The 20,982-nt window shown below is 47.4% G+C and overlaps 1 protein-coding gene across 1 annotated transcript; it reads left to right on the top strand.

The window, feature by feature from the left end:
* The first annotated feature begins 1,400 nt into the window (after positions 1–1,400).
* Positions 1,401–20,918, top strand: PTPN22 (protein tyrosine phosphatase non-receptor type 22). The gene is made up of 21 exons (XM_052815715.1): positions 1,401–1,593; positions 5,520–5,628; positions 6,477–6,553; positions 7,494–7,589; positions 7,994–8,032; positions 8,360–8,431; positions 8,526–8,585; positions 9,052–9,194; positions 9,712–9,778; positions 10,639–10,716; positions 11,262–11,354; positions 12,778–12,854; positions 13,687–14,447; positions 15,437–15,520; positions 15,664–15,794; positions 16,333–16,360; positions 16,779–16,859; positions 17,154–17,260; positions 17,922–17,952; positions 18,702–18,779; positions 19,417–20,918. Exons 1-21 carry the CDS (start codon positions 1,507–1,509, stop codon positions 19,479–19,481), a joined length of 2,364 nt encoding a protein of 787 aa, XP_052671675.1. The 5' UTR covers positions 1,401–1,506; the 3' UTR covers positions 19,482–20,918.
* The last annotated feature ends 64 nt before the right edge of the window (positions 20,919–20,982 follow it).

Raw genomic sequence — 20,982 nt, 5'->3', positions numbered from 1 at the left:
TTTGTTTTTCTTCTTGTGTTTCTCTTAAATATAGCCATAAAAGCAGGCTTCACTCTTATTCAAGGTTTCTAGGTTAGTGCTGCAGACTCATCAGGTGAATGTTTTAAAACATGTTTCCATTAGTTATTCTAAAGATCTCTTGGTTCCTCTCACATGATTCAAAGGCTTATTTTTTAAAAATTAACATTTGACATTATTTTAATCTACAAGTGATGGCTCTTTCAGAGTGATCAGCAGCCCTTTGCCTTTTAGAAACTGGATACAGAAATCTCGTAGCTATTCTGTACCTGATCTGCAAGAAAACACAAAAGGGGAATACATCTAATGACTCTAGTTACAATCAGAAAGAGAAACGGACTTGGTACAGCTAATCTGAAGTCTTTGTGCAAAATGTGAGATATTGGATAGATCAAGGTTGTGACTCCCATACCTTTTTTTTTTGGTTTTTTGGGGGGTGGTTTTTAGTTTTGGTTAGTTTAGTTTTCCCCACTTCTGCAAGTAGAGAAAATGGATATCCTTCGAGAACTTTGCTCTCTGCATCTTCTTCCCACTCCGGAATGACCTCCACTTTGTCCTATGGGGTTTTTTTAGAGTACCTGTGAGTGTTAACGAGAGTGAGCGAGGTGAATTAGGCTGGCATAATTAATTTGATTTCTATAGTCTACTGGAGTCAGATTTGACGCTCTCTTTTGGCACAAGCTGCCAGATGTGGGGAATTATGGCTGGAAGGGTTGACCTGAAGCATGTTGATAGGTTTTCTCTGTTCAGCAGCAGTCATGCAGTTCAGGGGAGTAACACGTGCAAGCCAGGTTCAGGTGCTCAGCATCTGCCTGAAGTATTCCTTCAAAATATTTTGCAGTTAATGTGGAAAACAGGCAAAGTTCTAAGTGTGAAGGGGGACTGTGGATTTTGCACACCAGTTTAGGGACTCCTATAGTCGCAGCACATTCCAAGACTGAAGCCTTCGCCCCGACCGCCCGGTAGAGAAATGCAGCCGCCCGTGGGCACGCGTGGCTCAGCTGCTGCCTGCCGTGCTTGCCCCTCCGGACCGTGGCCTGGCAGGGCCATGCTGCTGGTGGTGGCTGGACATGGTGCTTAAAGAAGTTGGGTGTCGGGGTGCTTGGGTCTGGTCTCCAGGTCTCCAACATGTGACCACCTTCGTGGCACAGTGCATGGGGAAAGAGTTGGGCATGCTGGAGGGACGCGGGGCAGCTCTGCTCCTGCCGCGAGGCTCCTGCCCAGCCCAGTGCTGCCTACCCTTGCCGTGCATCGCACGTGAAGTGTGTGTGGTTTTAAAAGGAGGTGCTAGGGCCCCAGGTTGTGTGTTTTGTTTTGTTATTTGACCGCAATATCTGTTGCGTACTAATTTCCTTTAAGACTTGTGATGAAGTCAGTAAACCACAGCCTGCCGCGAGTGCTCTCCAGGCTGGTGCTTTCCGCTGTGGCACGCACTTGACATGTCCGTTCCCAGGTTCGGCAGGCCAGTCACGCTCGGTCTCCGGCAACATGGACCAAAGGGAGATTCTGCTGCAAAACCTGGAAAGGGCCGAAGGCAAGAAGCTCAACCGAGAAGAGTTTGTAGACGAGTTTTTGGTAAGTTTGTTTAAGGCACAGCTCTGTGTTTCAGTTGATTTTAACGGGAACTGCTCAGTCGCTTCTCAAACGGGGACATGATTTGCACGTGACAGTAAGATTTTCTATGAATTTTACAGCAGAAAGAGACACAGGAGTTAACTGAGGTAAAAGGAATGTAAAGACAGAAGAGTAATTTAATAGTTTGCATTCAAAGTAAAACTGCTTTTTAAATAATTACCCAAGTGCTTCCTGTTTTCTGCTTTGCGAATGTACTTGTCAAGACACAGTTTCACTTTGCCTGCTAATACAACTGGGAGTAGAGTGAGGAATATGGAGCCACTGCCCCTTCTCCCCATTGCAATGTGTTATATCTGTGATATAACACGTGTTCCTGCCAGGGATCTCTAGTTGCTACTTGATATAGCTTTTCCTTTTTTCATTTCAACAGAACCCCCCCGCCCCTGTACCACCTGCAGAGTAGGGAGTGAGCGTTCAGAGAAATGCCCTGTGGACCCAAGACTGTTGTACCTCTCATCGACACCGGGCACCTCGCCCAAGGTGTGAGGAGACAGTGATCTGAGCAGCTGGACGGGCCTTTTCTCCAGCCTCCAGCACTGTGCTAGGTTATGTGGAAGGGCTCGTGCATCCATTTGCAATGAGTGCATGTGCTCTATGTCCAGCAGTGCTTCTGGCCCCTCGTGGAAATTAATTTCTTGCTCCCTTGAGGCAACACTAGCAAAAAATGCTGATGGCTCTCACCTTCCCCTGTGTTCTGCAACATCGAGCTGCTTGAGATCTGTGCAGTGCCCCAATCTGTGATCTTTCTGACATCTTTTTCTTTGTTTGGGTGGCAGGGGTGCATCTTAGATGGCAATCCACTGCCTCACAGTTAAAGCTGATGGCTGGCAACGGCTGTTGATGTATCAGCTGAAGGAAGGTTGCTCTGGCAGGCTGTCTGGGCTGCTCTAAGAAGCAAAGGCATTGCCCAGCTTTAGCAGACATAGGGAAGGGTAAAACTGGTATGTCTGTAAGATCTGAGATGCCTCAAACACCAGAATAACCACTGGCCCCACGCTATCCCCCCGGACAAGGGCTGCAGCAGGCAGTGGTCTCTGGGGAAGGTGCAGGGGTTACTTAGGACTCCCCACGAGATCCAGCCCTGCTTTGTCATACCAGTGAAGGCTGGCACTTCAAACACTTGGGAAAAGCTTAGTGCTTGGTTTCCAGGTGTCTGGGTTGGAGGGAAGTGATTAATCTGAGCCTGCAGTGACAGTCTGTTGTTCCATGGAACAAAGCGCTGTCACAGGCTGCTGAATTTCCCCCTCTCACTGCTGTGCTGGGGTTGTACTGTGCTGTGCAAGGTAGTAGGCTGCCGAGCCATGGTGCATGGGCTAGTTCTAGCAGCCGAATGTACAGTTAATTTTGTGACCAAAATGGCAGGTAGAAGTGGTCAAGGCTGTGTTTCCTCTTGTACTGGAAAGAGATCTTCCCAGGATGGCCTGAGTCGCTGGCCACTTTTGCAAATGCAGAAGTCTTAACAGGCTTGCATTTCCAAACTCGGTAGAAATGTTTGATGCTATTTCTCCACCCTAATGCCTCCCCTCTCTTTGTGTGAACAAGCATTTGTACATGCAAATTGTGGTGGTGTTACTGTAAATGACAGGGGGTTTTTTAGAGTCCCGTTTTTCTGTTTGTGCAGTCTCACAGCCAGAGTTTGATCCTTACTGCTCTCGCTTGCTTTCTCATATGTAGGCATTTCCCAAGCAGTTTTATGTCAGTTTATGCAGGGACAGAAAAGTAAGGTGATTCAGAGCCTCAGCTATGAGAAGACTGGCTTCAGTACTAAGTGATGCCCCTTCCACGAAAGCTTACCCTGGAAGTTGGGGCTGCATTGGAAGGAGGCAGGAAGAGGATGCAACAAACACCAGAAGAGCTCAGGAGGTTACAGGGATGTGTAGTCTACAAAAATCATCCTGCACCTACAACTTTTATCACAGTGTGCCTGCCCCCATGTTCTTGATTCGTGGACTGTACTGGGCCTCCTGTGCCTTCTTCCCGACTCATTCCATCCAGGTCAGGGAGATGCGACTCCTGTGGTATTGTGGCTGGAGAGCAGCCGAATTTAGGGTTTTAAAAGTGCAGTTTAATGTTAAAACCAGCAACTCCGACTTGGATCTGAATTGGAATATCTGTGCACAGAAGTGCTGCGGAGATGAGATATGCATTGCTGTATACACCTTTTATCTGTGGTATTGCTAAGGGGCTGCTTGGCTTGGTCAAGTACGTATGAGCTACAAAGCCCTCCAGCTCCTGATGTGGCCTTTTGGCAAATATCATCATTCTGGAGCTTAATGCATGCAGGCCCTGAAGGGTCTCATGTCCTAGCAGGTGCTTGTCTAGAGCAGGCTGGAGTCAAGGGGAGTTTTGCAGCTCTCCTGCAGTTGCTAATACGTTGGGTCTGCAGCAAGGAAAGACAGGGGACAGGATTCTCAAAACTGGATGAGAACTTCTGGGAGAGCTGAAACACAAACGCTTATGAGCTCCCGTGGGAGGGTCACTGGTGACCTGACTCTTGAAGCAATTTATGGTGAGCGCTCAAAAATCGGGGCCCTGAAACCCTCAGGACTCCTGCGATTCCTGCTCGTGTGCTGTCATGCCAGAGCTGCAGCCTCCGAGCGCTTGAGCACACCAGGGAGGGCTTTGCTGGTGCCAGCAGCAGGGACTGCCACCTCCTCAGCACTAACCCCTTTGACCACGGAGCTATTTTGGTTCGGCGACCCTGAGACCAGTGGGCTGTTTTTCCCCACGCCGTGAGCTACTGAGCCACCGTTCCCACTTCTGTTAGCAGCTCAGGCAGGTCACCGTGAGGCGCACACGAGGCATGTGAAACGCTCTCACCTTGCAGCTCAGGTGTGCCAGTGGTCCCTTCCCTTTGCTCTTCACTCTTGCACACCTTTCTTTCATAAAGGCATATGATCCTGAGGGTTCTTCTGGGTCAGCCTGGTTCTCTGGACCCCAGCAGTGATGTCCAGGAGAAGGGCTGTGAAAGTATGGCTCCAGGGTGGTGGGAAAGGAAGACTTGCCCTTCAGGGTGTGAAACCATAGAGACACAGATTAGAGAAATGGCCTTTTGTTTTAAATCAAAAGCACCCCTTGGTGTCAAGAAGAGTGGTTAGGTAGACAAAAAATTATGAAAGAAAAAAAATACAGCAAGAATGGTGCTTTTGAAGTTGATGGTAACAAACAGTGCCTGTTACTTAGAAGCTGATGTCAGTGAAATAAAATTCTATGCTTTGGCAAGAAAAAGATGCTTGAACTCTCTAGGAGTGCTGCAGCTTTACCCTGGAAATGAAAGAGAAGAGAGATTCATACCCCAAAGGGTCTATCCTAGGACTCCTTCTCCTTTCTCTTTCATCAGTGCATGTAGCTACTTTGCTCCAATTGCGTGAGCTCCTTTAGTGGCTTGAGCATTGCTGTTTGCAGCTACAGATGGCAGCATCTTTACCAAAGTGAGAAAAATCAACTGATTTACCTGTCTTTTCTGATATCATTTGTAAAAGTGGTTTAACATTGTTACTCCTCTTATCTGGGTGCCACTTATGCTGAGAACAATTCCCCTGTGTCTCACTTATTTGTGAGGGTGATGCTTTATGTGTTGTATAAATGCATCATTTCACTTCAGAAGCCTACATGCCCGAGCCTCGCGTGGGCACTGCCTCAGCACACACTTTCCATTCTTCAGAAGCCTGTGCTGGGGCTCTCAGGTGGCTTCTGTCTCTATTCTTGCTCTGAGTACCTTGAGAAAAGCCACTCGGGAAAGAATTAATGGTACAGACCTTGCTTTGTGGTAGTGAACCTGACCCCTAGAGACCTTCACATGTACTCTCTAGCAGTGTGTTTTATGTAGCACATCTGCTGTAATTTGTTCCATTCTTTTATCACAGAAGCTGAAAAGGCAGTCAACAAAGTATAGATCGGATAAAATCTACCCTACAGCAGCATCTGAGCAACAAGAGAACATCAAGAAGAACAGATACAAGGACATCTTACCCTGTAGGTTGGAAATGGCAAATGTTCCTATTCAGCCTTTTTTTTTTTTTTCCTAGCTCGAGTCTGTTCTCATCCTCCAGTATCTGCTTGCACAGTTGCTTATGTGTGAGCATATCACTGGCTGTCAGTTGGCCTTGAATTCTGCTGTTCAGATTTAAGGCTGTATCTTTGACTGTTGCAGTGCATGCTCTGGAAGACTTTGGCACGTATTTTCTACAGACAGAAGAACTTCTATTCAGTAGGAAACACATCCTCTAATGACTATCCTTGCAAGCTTTCTGGGTAGCATTGTAACCACCTGTTTTCCAAGGCCCTGTAGAGAATGGCTTTGGACAAAGATGTCTCCATGATGCACAAAGCAGACTACAGGCAAAAACTGTTGTGGCTTGTCCCGGCTCGATGCAGTAGTCTCCAAAGGAGAGTCTGTCTTAGGATCAGAGCAGACTGTCCTTTTTGTCCATTCTAGCTTAAAAAAAAAAAAAAATCTAAACCCACAGACCTCATTTAAGCCTGCAAGACGGCATGCAGGGTGATTTTAGACTTGGCTTCCTCCATGGTCAGAGGATGAGATTGGTGTTGCACTGGGGTAGTGGCAGCATCTGCAGCTCTTGCCTAAGCCCTCACCACCGCTCTGAAAGCAAGCTTGCCTGTCTGCTGCTTGTGTGTAGGCAGTGGCAATTCTGTGCAGGGCTATTGGTAGGTGCAGGAGGAGGCATTATCTGCTTGCACAGCCACTCATCTGCTCTGGGATGAGTTCTTTGACGTACGTGCTCCCCCAAAGCAGTCTGAGGAGCTCACCTACCATGAAAGACAAACAGTAATGGCTGCTGCTTCTGCTTTTGTGCCTGCAGTTGACCACAGCAGAGTGGAGTTGTCCCTGATTACATCAGATGCAGATTCTCATTACATCAACGCCAACTTCATCAAGGTATTGCTTCTTTCGTGGTGTTTTGCCATGCAAAGGTGTTTGTAGCAGCTGTTATCGCTGCCTGCTTGAGTTATGCCAGAAGGAGCAGGTCCTGTGGCTCTGGTGAGTGAAAGGACCATGCAGTAGTTTCTGGGCTGTGCTCGAGGATAACTGATGTAAGGAAGATGTGTACAATCAGTGAGCCCTTCAGAAACACCCCTTGCAGCACAGAGGCACCGGGCTACAGGGCAAGGGGCGTGTGCTCTTGTTGGGGTGGGTGGTGGAACAATCTGTGGCTCACAGCCCTGACTTCCTTGTCAGCATTATTGCCTTTGGTGGGTGACAGTGGTGCAAAATTGCCTGTGGCCAGAATCGCCTTGCCTGAAACCAACGCACAGGCAGGAAGCCTTGCACTGCAGCACAGCTGAGACCCATTGCAGCAGTGAGCAACAGGGCAGGTCAACGCGGGCTGGTTCTCCAACAGAAGCTCCATGTGTTTTGGGACATGTGCTCATGATCCTTCTCTGATTGATAGATAGATAGATGGATGGATGGATGGATGGATAGATGGAAGGTTTCCTTTGTTCTGTGTAACCTGTCTGCAGAAGAACAGACCTTCATAAGGGGATCACCATTTGTTGTTTGGCCAACAGCCACAGATGTGCCAAGCTGCACACTGCAGAGCTGGATCAGCTGTTGCAACAGCACCTCCAAGCTCCCAAATGCACTGCAAGAATTGGTGGTCTCTGGGAGCGGATCTCGCCTCAAGCCCAGCTTTGCACACCATTGGTTTCTGGTTGCTTAATTTAATTTAGGTGCCTAAATTTTAACTATATAAAAGCCATTCTAAGTCCTTAATGGGCTCATTGGGTAGAATTAAGATTCAGAAGGAGGGATGACTTTATTTCTGCTAGTGAACTATGCAAATATGTCTCCATGTCTGATCTGAATGCTGTTTTAGGGTGTCTATGGGCCAAGAGCATACATTGCAACGCAGGGTCCTCTCCCCACTACTGTCACTGACTTTTGGAGGATGATTTGGGAGTATGAAGTCCTGGTAAGGTGCAGATTTATATGCCTTTTTTTAAAAAAAAGAAAAGTTATCCGTACAGCCAGTCATAAGTCCTTTTTGACTAAGCAGACAGTGGGAGTGTCAGGGTTTTACTCCAGATGTTGTGTGTGCCCCGCATCCTTCCCGTGAGCCTCCTCCACACTCGTGCCGAGGCAGGAGTCTGTTCGTGGCTGTCTCTGCATTTGGGCTCTGAGTTGAGTGGGAAAGGTCCTCGCACCTGGGCTGTGGATAATGTCCAACTTTGATTTGCCCAGCAGTCTGGGACTCTGGGGAAGGCAGCCCACAGAACTTGCTCATTGCTGATAAGTACGCACAAGTGATGAGTTTGATTTTACTGCCTGGATAGGAAACTTGTGTTCAGACTTTTCTGATGAACTTTCTTTCTGCAGATTGTGGTCATGGCTTGTATGGAGTTTGAAATGGGAAAGGTGAGTAACGTGTCAGAGGTGGCCTCTGCTGTGACAGTGCCTGAGCAAGGTGGAGAGATGCAGATTTTTATTAAATCTCATTAGCGACAGCGAGTTTCTGTTTGATACAAGCTGCTTCCTGAGCCTCCAGCTGCAGATTCTTAAACCTTTTCCAGTAGTACAGCTAGCCTCTTTGGAAGAGAAAAACCAGCAATGATGGCTCCAGGAAAGGGGAGGCTGGAGCTGGCTGGCAGCAAGAGCCGGGCCTCCTCCCAGCATAAGTGAGACAGGAGGCAGTGCGGGTGGGCTGGTGGTGAATAACCAAACATGTCCTGCTTCTCACAACAGAAGAAATGCGAGCGGTACTGGGCAGAGGCAGGCAGCTCTCCCCTGCAGTGTGGTCCTTTCTCCGTCGCCTGCGTGAGTACAGGGGCCGCGAGCACCGTGTCACATCGCGTGCACTGGAAACTCGTGTCATCTGCAGAAAATGTGACTCTAACTTCTTGTTCTGCAGGACACTGAAGAGAAGAAAAATGAGTATGTGATTAGGACTTTAAAGGTGACCCTGAATGAGGTAAGTAGGAAAGGTCAAGGCAGAAAATGCATCTGGGCTAGCTTTATTATATAAATAACGTATTAAAATATGGCACACTTTGTGCAGAAAATTTTACGCTGCTCAGCCTGCTATTTTGGATTTGACAGTAGCTGAAGGAACAAAGAAAGTAAAAAATTAATTAACTCAAATCTCAGTTTCTGAAGCTGTTTGTCAGTCGTGGCAAATGAGACCCTGGGTAAGTGAGGCCAACAGGTAACATCAAGACTGTCATAAAATGGCAATGCTTCTTTTGTAGCAGGAACAGCTGCAAACTGCACCTCTAACCTTTGCCTGCCGATGCAGACGGGAACTGGAGATGTCTGCAGCACGCCAGCTTCCCCTTGCCGTGCCGGCGGCCCAGTCAGCACCCACGGGAGCTGCAGCAGCATCCCCTCGGTGCTGTGGGCCGGCCCCGGACCCTGCCAGCAGTCTTCTCCTCTTGCAGGAAATCCGCACTGTCCACCAGTTCCACTATAAAAACTGGCCAGACCACGATGTCCCCTCGTCCATCGACCCCATCCTGGAACTCATCGGTGAGATTCGCTGCTACCAGCCGGACGACAGTGTCCCCATCTGCATCCACTGCAGGTGGGTGAGCCGGTCACCAGCAGGGACGGGGTCCCGGCCCCCGGCCCCCGCTTCCCGAGCGGCCGCAGCAGGGGTGGCAGCCGGTGCAAGCCTGCAGCCAAGCTCCTCTCGTAGGAATTCCTCTGGCAAAAGCATCCTCTGAGGACAGCTAGCATGGCTGGGTGGCAGGAAAGGAGACAGGTAGCAGCAGGCCAGCAATAGCACATGTAGTTGAGAGACCACCAGCACTGTGCATGTCCACATGTGGGCTAGTCGCCACAGAAGGACTGAGAACTGCTCACAGGAGCATGAGAGGTGCCTTCCAGCCTGCGGCAGAGCTGTGGGCAGGTGGAGCCTTACGTGGGGCAGGTGAAGCTTCAGCAGGAGCAGCAAGGGAATCGTCCGGGTCTGCACCCTCTGCCGTGCGGGACGGCAGGGTCACAGGAGGCTGTGGATCTTTTTCAAATATCCTTGTCAGAGAACACAGCGTGCCCATCCTCTGACCTCTACTAGCAACCCTGCTGTACTGTCATTGCAGTGCCGGCTGCGGGAGAACAGGAGTCATCTGTGCAATCGACTACACCCAGAAGCTGCTGAAGGACGGAGTGAGTGTCAGCCCGGTTCGCATCTTCGAACAGCACCTGCGTGCAGCAGTGCTGCATCTCTCTGTCTCTCCCTCGCCTTCTCTCTCCCCTTACTCTCCCTTTCACCTCCTCTGACTCCATGCAGATGTATTTCAGATGACAGCCATGAATGGGAACTCCTCGCAGCCGGACTGGAGAACGCTGGGGGCCAAACTGCTGATACCCCATTCCCAGTTTGTGCTGCTTCTCTCTCTTTAGGCTCTGCATCATCCATGCACTCTCTGTTGCCACTGCTCCCCTCCCTATCCCGATGCAAATAGCCCCCAATGCTTGTACTGATGGGGCAGAATCCTCCCTCCCATTGCTCCCTCTGGCAGGACCTTCAGATCACGGAGCTTGGCTCTGTGCTGTCCTTCAGTCTTCAATACGACTTTACTGTCTATATTCGTCTCTCCGCACTTAAGCATCAGAAATCCAGCATTTCCAAACTAACACCTTGCTTTACTCTGCCTCTTCAATAAAAACATGTGTAAAGTAATCTCTGGCCTTGCAGCAGGTTGCTGGGACTTGGAGGAGTGGCTGCTTTCTGTACCACAGCAACCCTGAACCCATGGATCTGGGAAATCAGTGTCTTGTCCTTTGTGCTGTTCACAGCTGTTACCAATGCTGTTATAAAAAGGGTATTTTCTGTGGAGCGCAAGACAGGAGGGAGGAGGCAAGCTGGTTCGTAATAAAAAATAGCACTTTAAGCAGGTCCTTTGTTAAAAATTCTTGCAATAGCAGGCCAAAATTTCAGACACTGCTCTAAACTGTGTCACAACTTGGAAGCTGCTTGGAATTAGACCTGTCTGTAATTTTTTGTCTTTTCTCTTTCTTGCAAGATTTTTCCAGTGAACTTCAGTATTTTTAGTCTGATCCAGGAAATGCGCACGCAAAGGCCTTCCATAGTGCAGACCAAGGTATGTTTGGGAAATTTCGCCAACTGGTATACTCTTCATACTAGCACCTCAGCTTTCCCCCAGGATAGTTCACAGTAAGGAAACACAGAGCGGTTGTGCTGCTGGGAACTAGGGTGTATAGATGTTCTGTAAGGTCCCTTTTCTGAACAGAAGAATGATTTTGCAGAAATTAATTTGGTAGCTGACCATTTCCTTGTAGACAGCTGGAATAGCTTAGTGCTTGCAGTCTGATTTATCGAATGCTTAATGCTGTGAAACAAGGGACTGTCCAAGAAATAAAGTGGGAACTCTTCACAGCTGAGACAAACTGAAGAGGAAGCTCAATGCAGAACAGCGTTGTTTGTGCACCTGAAAAAAACCCAAATGCTTCAGTCTGAACCCTTTGAAGGTTGTGGCTTCTACTGCTTTTGAGAATTTACCCTGCCAATGGACCGGAAAGTGGCAGCTTCTCTCAGGGCTGATGCCTGTGATTTGGGTAACAGGTGACCATTTGCAAGTACTGCAGGTGCTGGCTCTCATGTCTGTTTTATTTGTCTGGAACGCAGGAGCAGTATGAGCTGGTTTATGATGCGGTGATTGAGCTCTTCAAAAGGCAAATTAAAGCACTTGATGCCCAGGAAGATTCTGCTGCTTCACAGGTAAAAGTCCCCAGGATAAACACACTGCCTCTTGCAGCCTTGGGCATGCCAAGTCTAACCTAGATTCCTACTGCAGAGGTCTCCTCTGCAGACCTGGAATGAATCCCCTTGTTTTCTGCTACCCTTGGTGCCCAAACTGAGCCTCTTTTCAAGTTAACCCATGAGAATCCAGCTGTTACCCTGAACGTGCAATGCTTATCACAGGATTTGGCCCCAAGCGAGAGCTAAATTTGCTTTGGTCTCAAAACCATTTTCTATATACTTTCATAATTGTTTAATGTAATGAGTGAATAGAAAAGCACCAACTTTCTACAGCAGCAGCTGATTTCCATGTGTACGTGCCAGTGAAACTTGTCTTCATGGCGTGCTTGCAAGCAACAGAGTGACTTTCAGTCTAGGTTGGGAAGCTTGGGTGCACAAGGTGATATGGCTATAAGTGTTAGTCTGCAACATGGTGGTATTCTAATGAGGTAATTAGTATTACAGCCGGACTGTGGGAGAAAGTAGGCTAAAATATCTTGTGAAAATACATGTCAAAGTCTTTCAAATCTGATACACCTCTGAGGAAAAACAATGTGGTCTCAGTATGAAGTTGCATATAAACAGGAACATACAAAACATCCATGGTTAAGCTTTTCTTTGCTCTTGCTGTTCTTCTGTGACTGCTGGCATGAGCCTTACCTTTCCTGTGTAGCTGTTTGCAATCCGGCTGAAGTAAATGCATTGCCATTCTTAGGCAAAGGCTAAAAGGTTACAGTTAGCTTATTTTTGTCAGAAGCTTTTGTCTAAAGAATTGGGAACAGGATCCTGCGATGGGACTCGTACCTCAGTTTTGCGACAGGATTTGCAGGATGTTCCAAGTGAGAGCTGAGTGGGAAAAGAGCTGGAAAGAGCATCTTTCTATGTGTTGTGGACAGTCTGTCAGCAAAGGAGATGCAAGACTAGGTTGACCCAAAATGCAGAAAATGGTTCAGGTCCGGATGTGGTGTTGTAGCTCCTGGCCAAACCTCTCGCCCACCTAAACCACACTGCCCTCTGAAAGCACGTAGCAGAGCATGGGGGATGGTCATATGCCGAAGTGTCACAAATGAAACCAGTGCCCGACTTGCCAGGCTGAAGGCCACATGGGGTCCCGAAAGCAGAGTTTTCTGCGCAGGCTGTTTTGCAGGTGTTTGGAACAGCTGGATGGTTGTGTGGCTTGCTGTACTCTCATTTCAAAAAGGTGCTGACGGGAATTGCTGTTCAGGAGGTTTTGTCCTCAGTTTTCAGCTCCAGCTTGGCATTTTCAAGTTGGTGTTTGTAATTTCCAAACTGCATAAATTATTAAAGGTAGCTGGCACAAATTCCCACTCCTGAAATAGCATGTTTGTGTTCTTTGCATTCTTCCTCCTCACTCTTGTTTTCTAACCTTTTCTTTCACTAGGTACAAAGAAGGCATCCTGTAGCCAAGCCGCTTCTGACTCCAGTGGAAGACATTTATTCTCTGAGATTACTAACCTGGTAAGGCCATAGCGCAGGTATCCCCTGGGTTAGTATTTTCAGTCACTCATGCGATTTCAAGAAGACACATTTTTTAATGTGTGCTTTGTGACACAGTTCTGTTTGAATGTTGCATTTCATTTGTCAGCAGGATCTGCAGCCTCCCTTGAGCCCCACTTTGACTCTCACACTTGTTCCTAACATACTTCTTGCTCTTCCCACTGATCTGTCCCTGAGACTGCTTCTCAGCCTCTTCCCTGCCTGCCACTATCTGTCCCCCTCTTCTGCCCCATACTGTGCTTATAAAGTGTTTCACACATGAACTGAAAACACATCGCAGGGCAGTATGAAAACAAGCTCACGCATGTGGAGAGACCCCAGTGCCGGTTCATCTCAGCCCTCTGCCTGGAGCTGTGGACCCTGCAGGGTGCAACCCGACTGGTACCATCTTTCATCTGCACCTGCCACGCCAGTGCCTCTTGCTCTAGGAACAGCAAGCCTGAGGAGTCTAGCTGCCTGACGTGGGCAGCTTCAGAGGGTGGTGGGATCTTTCTGTGGGCATGTTCTGGTTTGCAGTGCCTGCTTTCTGTAAATAATTTTGCTTTTTGGTACAGTCTGCGCTGAGAGTGTAGTTTACCTGTGTAAAGGGCCTTCCTCTGTTCACCATTTAATGATGTTCAATTGGGGCACCAGGGTGCACAGTCCTTCCCTGTGTTCCTTGCTTGAGGCTGAATCAGGCTCTACATTCCTGGATCTGCTCTTAGAAGCAACGTTGTAGGGCCTTGTTAGTAGGCTAACAGAGATTTCTGAGTACTAGGTGGCTTTGACTTCACATCACGGTGCTTTATTGCAGCTCGGAGCAAGAGGAACAGGATGTGCATCAACGTCTTCCTCCGGTGGTACAAAGCAAAGCTTCCCTGATATCGTTGTCTGCCACGGGAGTACACGACAGCTCGGAATGTGGAGTCCCTCCCATCAGACAGGCCATCTCCTTTGGCACTTTGAACTTCATCAACTGCAGAAAGGCAGCTGCCGCTGAGAAGCAGGGTGCTGGGGACGCTCTTCAGAAACACCGCAGTTTGGAGTTCAACAGCATCTCTCCTGAGCAGCTGCTTCTGAGCCTGGAACCGAAGGGAGCAGGCAGGAGAGGGCCTCATGGCAGAGCACCTCTGACACGGACTGCATCGACCCCTTTTGTGCTGGCACAGTGGGGAGAAGGCTGGGAATGGGATGGAGGGGATGCAAAGCCCGTTTTGAGTTCACAGTTGCCACATGCCTGTTACTCAAGCTTTCAGGTGAAGAAGCAGGATGGATTTTCCCCTGTTGAGCTGAAGCACTTGAGCCGAGAAGCAGACGGCCCCCCAAGCCGCAGGAACCATGGGCAACGTCCTTACTCTTACCTCTGCTCAGCAGAAGACCCCTACTTCTCTTCACTCTCTCCAGACGACCCCGTGTCCCCCGTGTTTGCTGAGTGCTTTGTGGAGGGGCAGGATGCACGGCTCCCTTCTTGCGCTGCGAGTGCCCCACTGCAGCCTGCCGTGGCCAGCTCCCCACCACCCAGGCCTGTGTCCCACCACGCTCCCCCGCTGAACGACGAGAGGATATCCTCCCCGAGTAAGTGGTGCAGCACTGCAACAAGCCGGGCTTGGTCTCTCTGGGCTGCGGCACGCCGGAGCGGGTGGCGAGTGTTGTCTGTTGGCATCCAGGCAGGGCTGTAGCTGCTCTGAGGGAGCAACTGGTTTCATCCTTGCGCTCATTTCATCCTGCCTTAAATTTTTCCCATAAAAATAAACAACACTTTTAGGACAGCATGATTTGGGGTTTCGCATTACACAGCTGCTCTGGACTACTATGTCACCTCGGTATGGCTCTCACAAGAAGGCAGGGATTGGTGCTGACCAATTCTTAGAACAGGGTGCTCCAAGAAGCACTTGGAAAGCTCCTAGAAATGTTTTTCTCTGAGGATCTAGTTTCTGGGTCAAAACCTACTCCTTTCTGCAGAGTGTCATGCAGGGGGACGCTGACATCCCACTGAGACTGAGAGAACCAGGACTTCAACATTAGTGTTTTGCCCAGATCTGTAGCCTTAAAACCATCACCCGCCACATGGAGAAGGTAGAATTATTCCTTGGTCTGGTCAGTCCTGGCCCAGTCAGACTTTTCCCATTGTCTGCAGCTTTGGCACTTGCTCAGCTTTGTCCTGCTCAGGCCCTTCAGCATTCAGTGTCACAAAAGTGTGCTCATTATCTAGATGCTAGAGACCCTCGGAAAGTTATGGGAGTTGCAGCACAAGCCAAGCAGCAATGGTACCGCCAGCTGTGAGCTTGGCTGTGTGCTGGGGGTATGCTCGTCATTTTCCTCTGTGCAATGGGAATTCTGCTGCTGACGCTGCTGGAAGTCTGCCCTTGGGGCCATGTAGCTAGCAGCAGGTGAATTGGTGCTGAGGACTATTTGGATTTTCAACTGCAGTTCGGAGGTGTTTAACCATCATCTCTGGTGCACAGTGGGGCAAGAGCAGTCAGCTCTCAGAGTCTCTACAAAGGTCTGTAGTTCTCCTGCTGTGTTGTGCCATGCAGGTAATCTGTCCATGTCTCCCCAATTAGCCACCCTGCCACAGCCAGATGATGACGATCCTCCGCCCCTGCCCGAGCGAACCCCTGAGTCCTTTATTGTGGCCAGTGAATCTGGTAAGTGCATTTAACAAAGCAGGGGCTGAGAAGTGCTCTGAGGGCTCTTTCCCATGTTTGTGTGGTATCGTAGCATCCAGCAGTGCCTTTGCTCTGGCTGCCTGGGATGAGAAATGACCTCTCTTCTGTTCAATTTTTTCTAGGACAATTTCCTCTGGTCACTTCTGATTTTCAGCTTCCAGCCAGAAACGCAAATATCGGAACCTCTTTGGAGTGGAGTGGTGAGTCTCACTCAGAGATGTTTAATGACTCAGCAAGACTGAGACCATGTAAGGTAAGTGGCTTTTTATCTCTTCTCCATCCCCACCACTATGCTGATTTCCTTATCATGTTTCCTTCTGTGAGAAAGACCCTAGTTTTGACACTGTCTACTTTCCGTAAACTAGTTCAGGGTTCAGGACTGGGAGGAAGATGTGGTCTCAGTCAGGCTCCTCCTTATCAACATCTACTTTACTCCAAACATTATTTTTGGGGGTCCTAAATCCCATACAAGGTAGTAAAAATATTGTCCCTCTTCTAGAGGACAATGAAGATAGGAAGTTAGCGGACCACTGAGGTTCACACCGCCCTGTGGAACAGGCAGGAGCTGAACAAAATTTACGCATCTCTTGATCATCCCATAGTTGAATTATAGCTTTGTAAAGTGAAACAGTAAGGCGTAGGTCTATCTTCCATTACATGAGCATGGAGGTGTGTGGGGGAGGGCGTTTGCACGGAACGTCATTTCCTCATCTTCTCTGGCTTGCTTTTGTGCAAGAGAATGACATTTGGTTGTGGGAATTTCAAATACCTTCCTTGTTTTTTGTTTCCAGAGTGTGAAGCTGCAGAGGCCACAAACAGGTATAAGTTAATGCTGGGATAATCTGTCTTTGGAAATAAGGTCTGCTTTTTACTGAAGCTGCTTTACCATGTTTAGTAAATGTCTTTAGGATCTGTCCTCAGTCCAATGGAAATTTTGTGTTGCTAAATGCTTCTGCAGCTAAACAGAACTAGACAGTTCTGCAACCAAATGAACTGGTAGTTTTATATTTCCTAATCAGCTCCTGTCTCACCCTGTACGTGATGATGTTCCTTGCAGCCTCCTCAGGCTGAGGGTTGTCACATCTTTCGCTGCATGTTGTGTGTTTCCTTTGAGATGATTGACATATGCCGGTTAGAGTGCTGTGGAGCTCTCGGCAAACTGATAGATATATAGATATAGATATAGATATAGATATTTAAAGCTAGGTAGCTAAGTCTTTTATCTTTGCTTTCTTAGAGACAACCCGGGATCGCTCTAACTCTCCTCCCCCGCTTCCTGAAAGAACCCCAGAGTCATTTGTTCTTGCTGACGGAGCAAGTAAGTGAGGAGTTATTTTCTTGGCATGTAACTGAGATTTTGTACTTACACCTAAACGTGTAGATAGTGAGGAGATCGTGGCCCACTTGTTCAAAGCATTACCAACAGTAGTGCTTCAGGACTTAACTGCTGGAGAGTTCAGCAGATATAAAGAAAGTCAACACAACTAGGGGACCTGCTGGAAATTTCTAGAATTGCTGCATTAGAGGAAATGAAAAGTAACAACAAAGCACTTAGAAAAAAGCAGTAAGATTCTTGAATGACCACTGAAAATGTTCTGATGTATGTTTCCAGGTCTGCAGCCTGCTGCAAGACATTCTACAATGAGTCCTCCAGGCTTGGAGAACAATGCTTCCAAAACATCGTCAAAAGAGCCTATGAAATGCTTCAGGAGAAGCAAGGTAAAAGAAACAAGACAAAAAGAGCTATTGAAAATGTGAGAGGGTGAGAAGAAGAGATTGTTCTAGCTACAGCTATCGCTTTCTCACTGCTAACCTTGTGAAAATTGCCTGTTTTGAGACCACTCATATTTAGGGCAAGGAAACAAGACTAATAGAAATATTCTGTTGTAGAACTGCAAACAAAACCACTGTCTGCACTAGGAACAGAGTAACGCAGCCATACCTGCGTGAATGGTTACGCCTCGGCACTCTGCCCACCTGAAGTGCCAGTTCCTCTTGGAAAAAGTTGCTTGAGTGGAGTCTGAATTCCCGTATGGGACAGACTCTACTCATCACCACTCTCCTCTTGTTGTGGCCCCCGTTAACTATCCTCATGAGCAATTGTACTTCGGAATGTTACGATTGAGCACAAAAGCTTTTGAGGAAAAGAGCAAGAATAATGCAAACTGGAGGCACTCAGGCTGGCTAGAAAAAAGCCAGAGACAAAGCGAATGGCAGAAGTCGGCATTCAGTCTCAGCTGCTCGGCATGATACTTCTTATGAGATGTGATACGTGTATATTTATCAGTGAATTCCCTTTAATCATAGTAGCTGATTTACTGCTTGCTACATTTTTTCGCAAAAGCCTTCTTTTCCCTTTTTTTTTTTCTTTTTCCTACAGAGCTTGAAAATACTGAAAAATGTGAGAAAGAGTAAGTCTTTCAGGCTAATGTGCATCTTCCTGATGGCTTTAAGCAAGTATATAAAGAAATATGTGGGGTTGAATTTTCAAGAATCTGAACTCGTCAAATGTGAAACGCCCTGCACGCCTGCCTACTTTGGAGTAGGACATAGAGAGCTGTGCTGGCTAGCTGAGTACCATCATCTCATCTGGATAGTAATAGTTGTTTTAGGAGTATCACAAGGATGCTGTGGTGCCCCTTTAATGACCTTTGGGTACCTTGGGGATAGCTCCAGTGTACCCAAACTACCAAATTCTTCAGGTTGTTCAAACCAGTGTTGTGGGACAAATACTCTAAAAATGGGGGATAGGGGTGCTGTGGGGAATGTGAGCCCTGTCCTGGATTCTGCCCAGTCTATTTGGAGCACAAATAAGGAGTTTCTCATTAAGTTCCCTTTGATCTAAAATTAAAATGCTTATCTTGAAAATAGGACTGCTAAAAACTGTTTAAAGCACTTCTGAGCAAACATTGTCCCAGAGGATTGCGCTGCAGTAGTACGCTTGCTCCCTGCTATGAGCAAATAATGTTGTTAAAACTGTGAGGCATTCAAGCTCTGCTAGTGTGGACAGTAGTTAACTTTGTCTTGTGCTGAAATAGCATCCATGCCTAGTGTCATCGTGCATGTGGCAGTATGTGTTTTCCCATAGGTGTGTCCGGGTCCAGCTCTTCAGGGAATTATCCTAGTGACTAACTGCTTCAGCCTAATTTTTTATTTCTAGGCATCTGTAGTCCATCTTCACTGACAAAACCATCAGAATCTGCCCCGTTAAACCATTCGACGTCTTTCCTTCACTTTGGTATGTTCTTCTCTTTGTGTTTTGGTGTAGGAAGTACCTGGTTTTTGAAAGTCTAAATGTAGGTACCAGGCTGAATGCTAACAAATAATGCTTATTATTTTTTACACATTTACAACTTTATTCATGAACTGTTTAAAGAACAAGTAAGGATGGAAAACACAAACCCTGAAACCTACTCTGACAAACGTTTCTCAGTGTGTGAAGAGTCTGAAGCGTGTATTTGGCTTTCCTGTATCTGAAAGCCTTTATGTGGCAACAGAGACAGTGGAAGACAAAGACAAAGCTGTAGCATTACCACTAGGTCGCTGCTTTATGTTGTGTAATATGGCAGAGGAGATATACCATGTTTTCTGTTTTAAATTCTTCTACTAAAGAGTAGTCATTTATTAGATTAGGCAAAAAAATCTAGTTGTCTTGATATTCATGTTATAATGACAGTATTTGTCAGACACATTGATAGACTGTTTTTGCACCAGCTGACTTACAACTACAGGATGTTGCTTTAAGTCTACATCTTAAAATTTGGGAAAGAATTGAAATTATGAGTATTTCAAATACCACATTAACTTGAGGAATTACATAATCAACTTCTATAACATACAGAATTTGGTGCATTAAAAAAATTATTTCTTCCTAGGCTTTGCAAATCGATTTTCAAAACCTAAAGGACCAAGAAATCCACCACCAGCATGGAATATTTAGATACGTTTTATAGATTTGGCGTTACAGATTTGTGAAGTCCTCTTGATACACCTTGAGTGCTCACCCCAGCAAGGTTTCCATCAAAATAAATACATCAAAAGCTGTTGCATGATATTTGCAGCTCAGGCACTACTTGCACATTCTTCACCAACTAAAGTTTTAAAGTAAAGTACCAGCAACTAAGCACTTTCAGTTAATTTACAACAGGATGGAAACTAAAAATGGGAATAGATATTTTATCCTAAGGAGGGATATATTTTTGTTGTGTTTTGGAACACATTCACTTCAAAAGGATGGATTTGAGCTTTCTGAAACAAAGCAGTGCAAACTGGTGATAGGATCTAGCAAAAACTATTGAATGATATGGAGGGCCAACAGTGCAGACCAAAGCAGAACAAGACTCTGGATCGTGCAGACCCAGCATCTGTGTAACTTCACTTGCAGGTGTAGGTCTACCACAATCAAAGACGTGCACATCCTTAAATGTTTACATTACTTGGACTAAAAGAGAATTAGCTACTCAGACTTTAGAAATAATTTTCCTTTAAATTTTTTTCATCTAAGCAAATCAGATAATTTGTCTAGGTTTTTGGTCAATGAGACTAAGATGGTGATTGCTCATATAGAAACTAAACTAGTGTAACAGACTGCAGAATTAGCTGACCCAACTGCCTTCGCTACCTGGAAAAAAAACCCACAAACAAAAAACACCACCACAGCAAGCAAAATATCATTGTATGTTTAAAGCAATGCTGTTTTTAAGGATTTGTGACTCTCCAGCACAAAATTTCAGATGGGTATCTCAGAAGATGAGGTTTCTAGACAGATTCCTCTGCTATTTATATCCTCAGTGGGGTGGGACAAAGATGTTGAGAACTGCTTGTATACGACTTTTCCTGTAGAGAGAGAAAAACAAAGTGGGATTTGGGGGATTTGGTCAAGAGAGGAATCTACTGACAACGACCCGAAGAGAGAACTCAAGCTGGTTTAAAGCTGCTTTTGCTGGAGCAGTGGCTAATACGGCCCGGAAGGAGCCTGCCTTACTTGTCGCCGAAGCCACCTGCTTCCTCAGCCGCAGGAGCCAACAGACGACCCTACCCAACCGACACTCCCGTTGCAAGTCGCTTCTGCGTTGCACCGAACCCACCAACACCGGCCGGCGAAGCGGGCCGGCCGGAGGCCGGAGGCCGGCCTCGACGCCTTCACGCGGCCGGCCGCCAGGTCGTGCTGCCCGAACCGCCCCCAGCGCTGCCAGGCCGGCCGACGGCCGCCTCCGTCCCCGGTTCGACGGCGCCGTTGCTCGGGCAGTCGTACCAGAGCCCAGCGGTCGCGTGTTTAGCCGAGGAAGCGTTTTATGACGTGTGGGAAATGCCGTAAAAATAAAAGTTTCATTTATCGGCCTGCACGCCCGGCTGTACTGACGGGTCCGCGCGCGGGTCGCCGGTCTCCCCGCCGCACCCCCCAGCGATGACGCAGTCGCGGATCTGGGATGACCCAGAGC

The sequence above is a fragment of the Harpia harpyja genome, chromosome 19, assembly GCF_026419915.1.
Source record: "Harpia harpyja isolate bHarHar1 chromosome 19, bHarHar1 primary haplotype, whole genome shotgun sequence".
Classification (NCBI taxonomy): Eukaryota; Metazoa; Chordata; class Aves; order Accipitriformes; family Accipitridae; genus Harpia; species Harpia harpyja.
The sequence above is the reverse complement of the archived record's forward strand: the minus strand, read 5'-3'. Positions and strand labels throughout refer to the sequence as shown.

What these genes read in the sequence shown, in the direction of transcription:
- PTPN22 (XM_052815715.1), top strand. Translation starts at nt 1,507, where the DNA reads ATGGACCAAAGGGAGATTCTGCTGCAAAACCTGGAAAGGGCCGAAGGC. An exon ending in TTTGGGAGTATGAAGTCCTG is followed by an intron (nt 7,590 to 7,993) that starts GTAAGGTGCAGA and finishes TTCTTTCTGCAG; the next exon opens with ATTGTGGTCATGGCTTGTAT. An exon ending in CTTCCATAGTGCAGACCAAG is followed by an intron (nt 10,717 to 11,261) that starts GTATGTTTGGGA and finishes TCTGGAACGCAG; the next exon opens with GAGCAGTATGAGCTGGTTTA.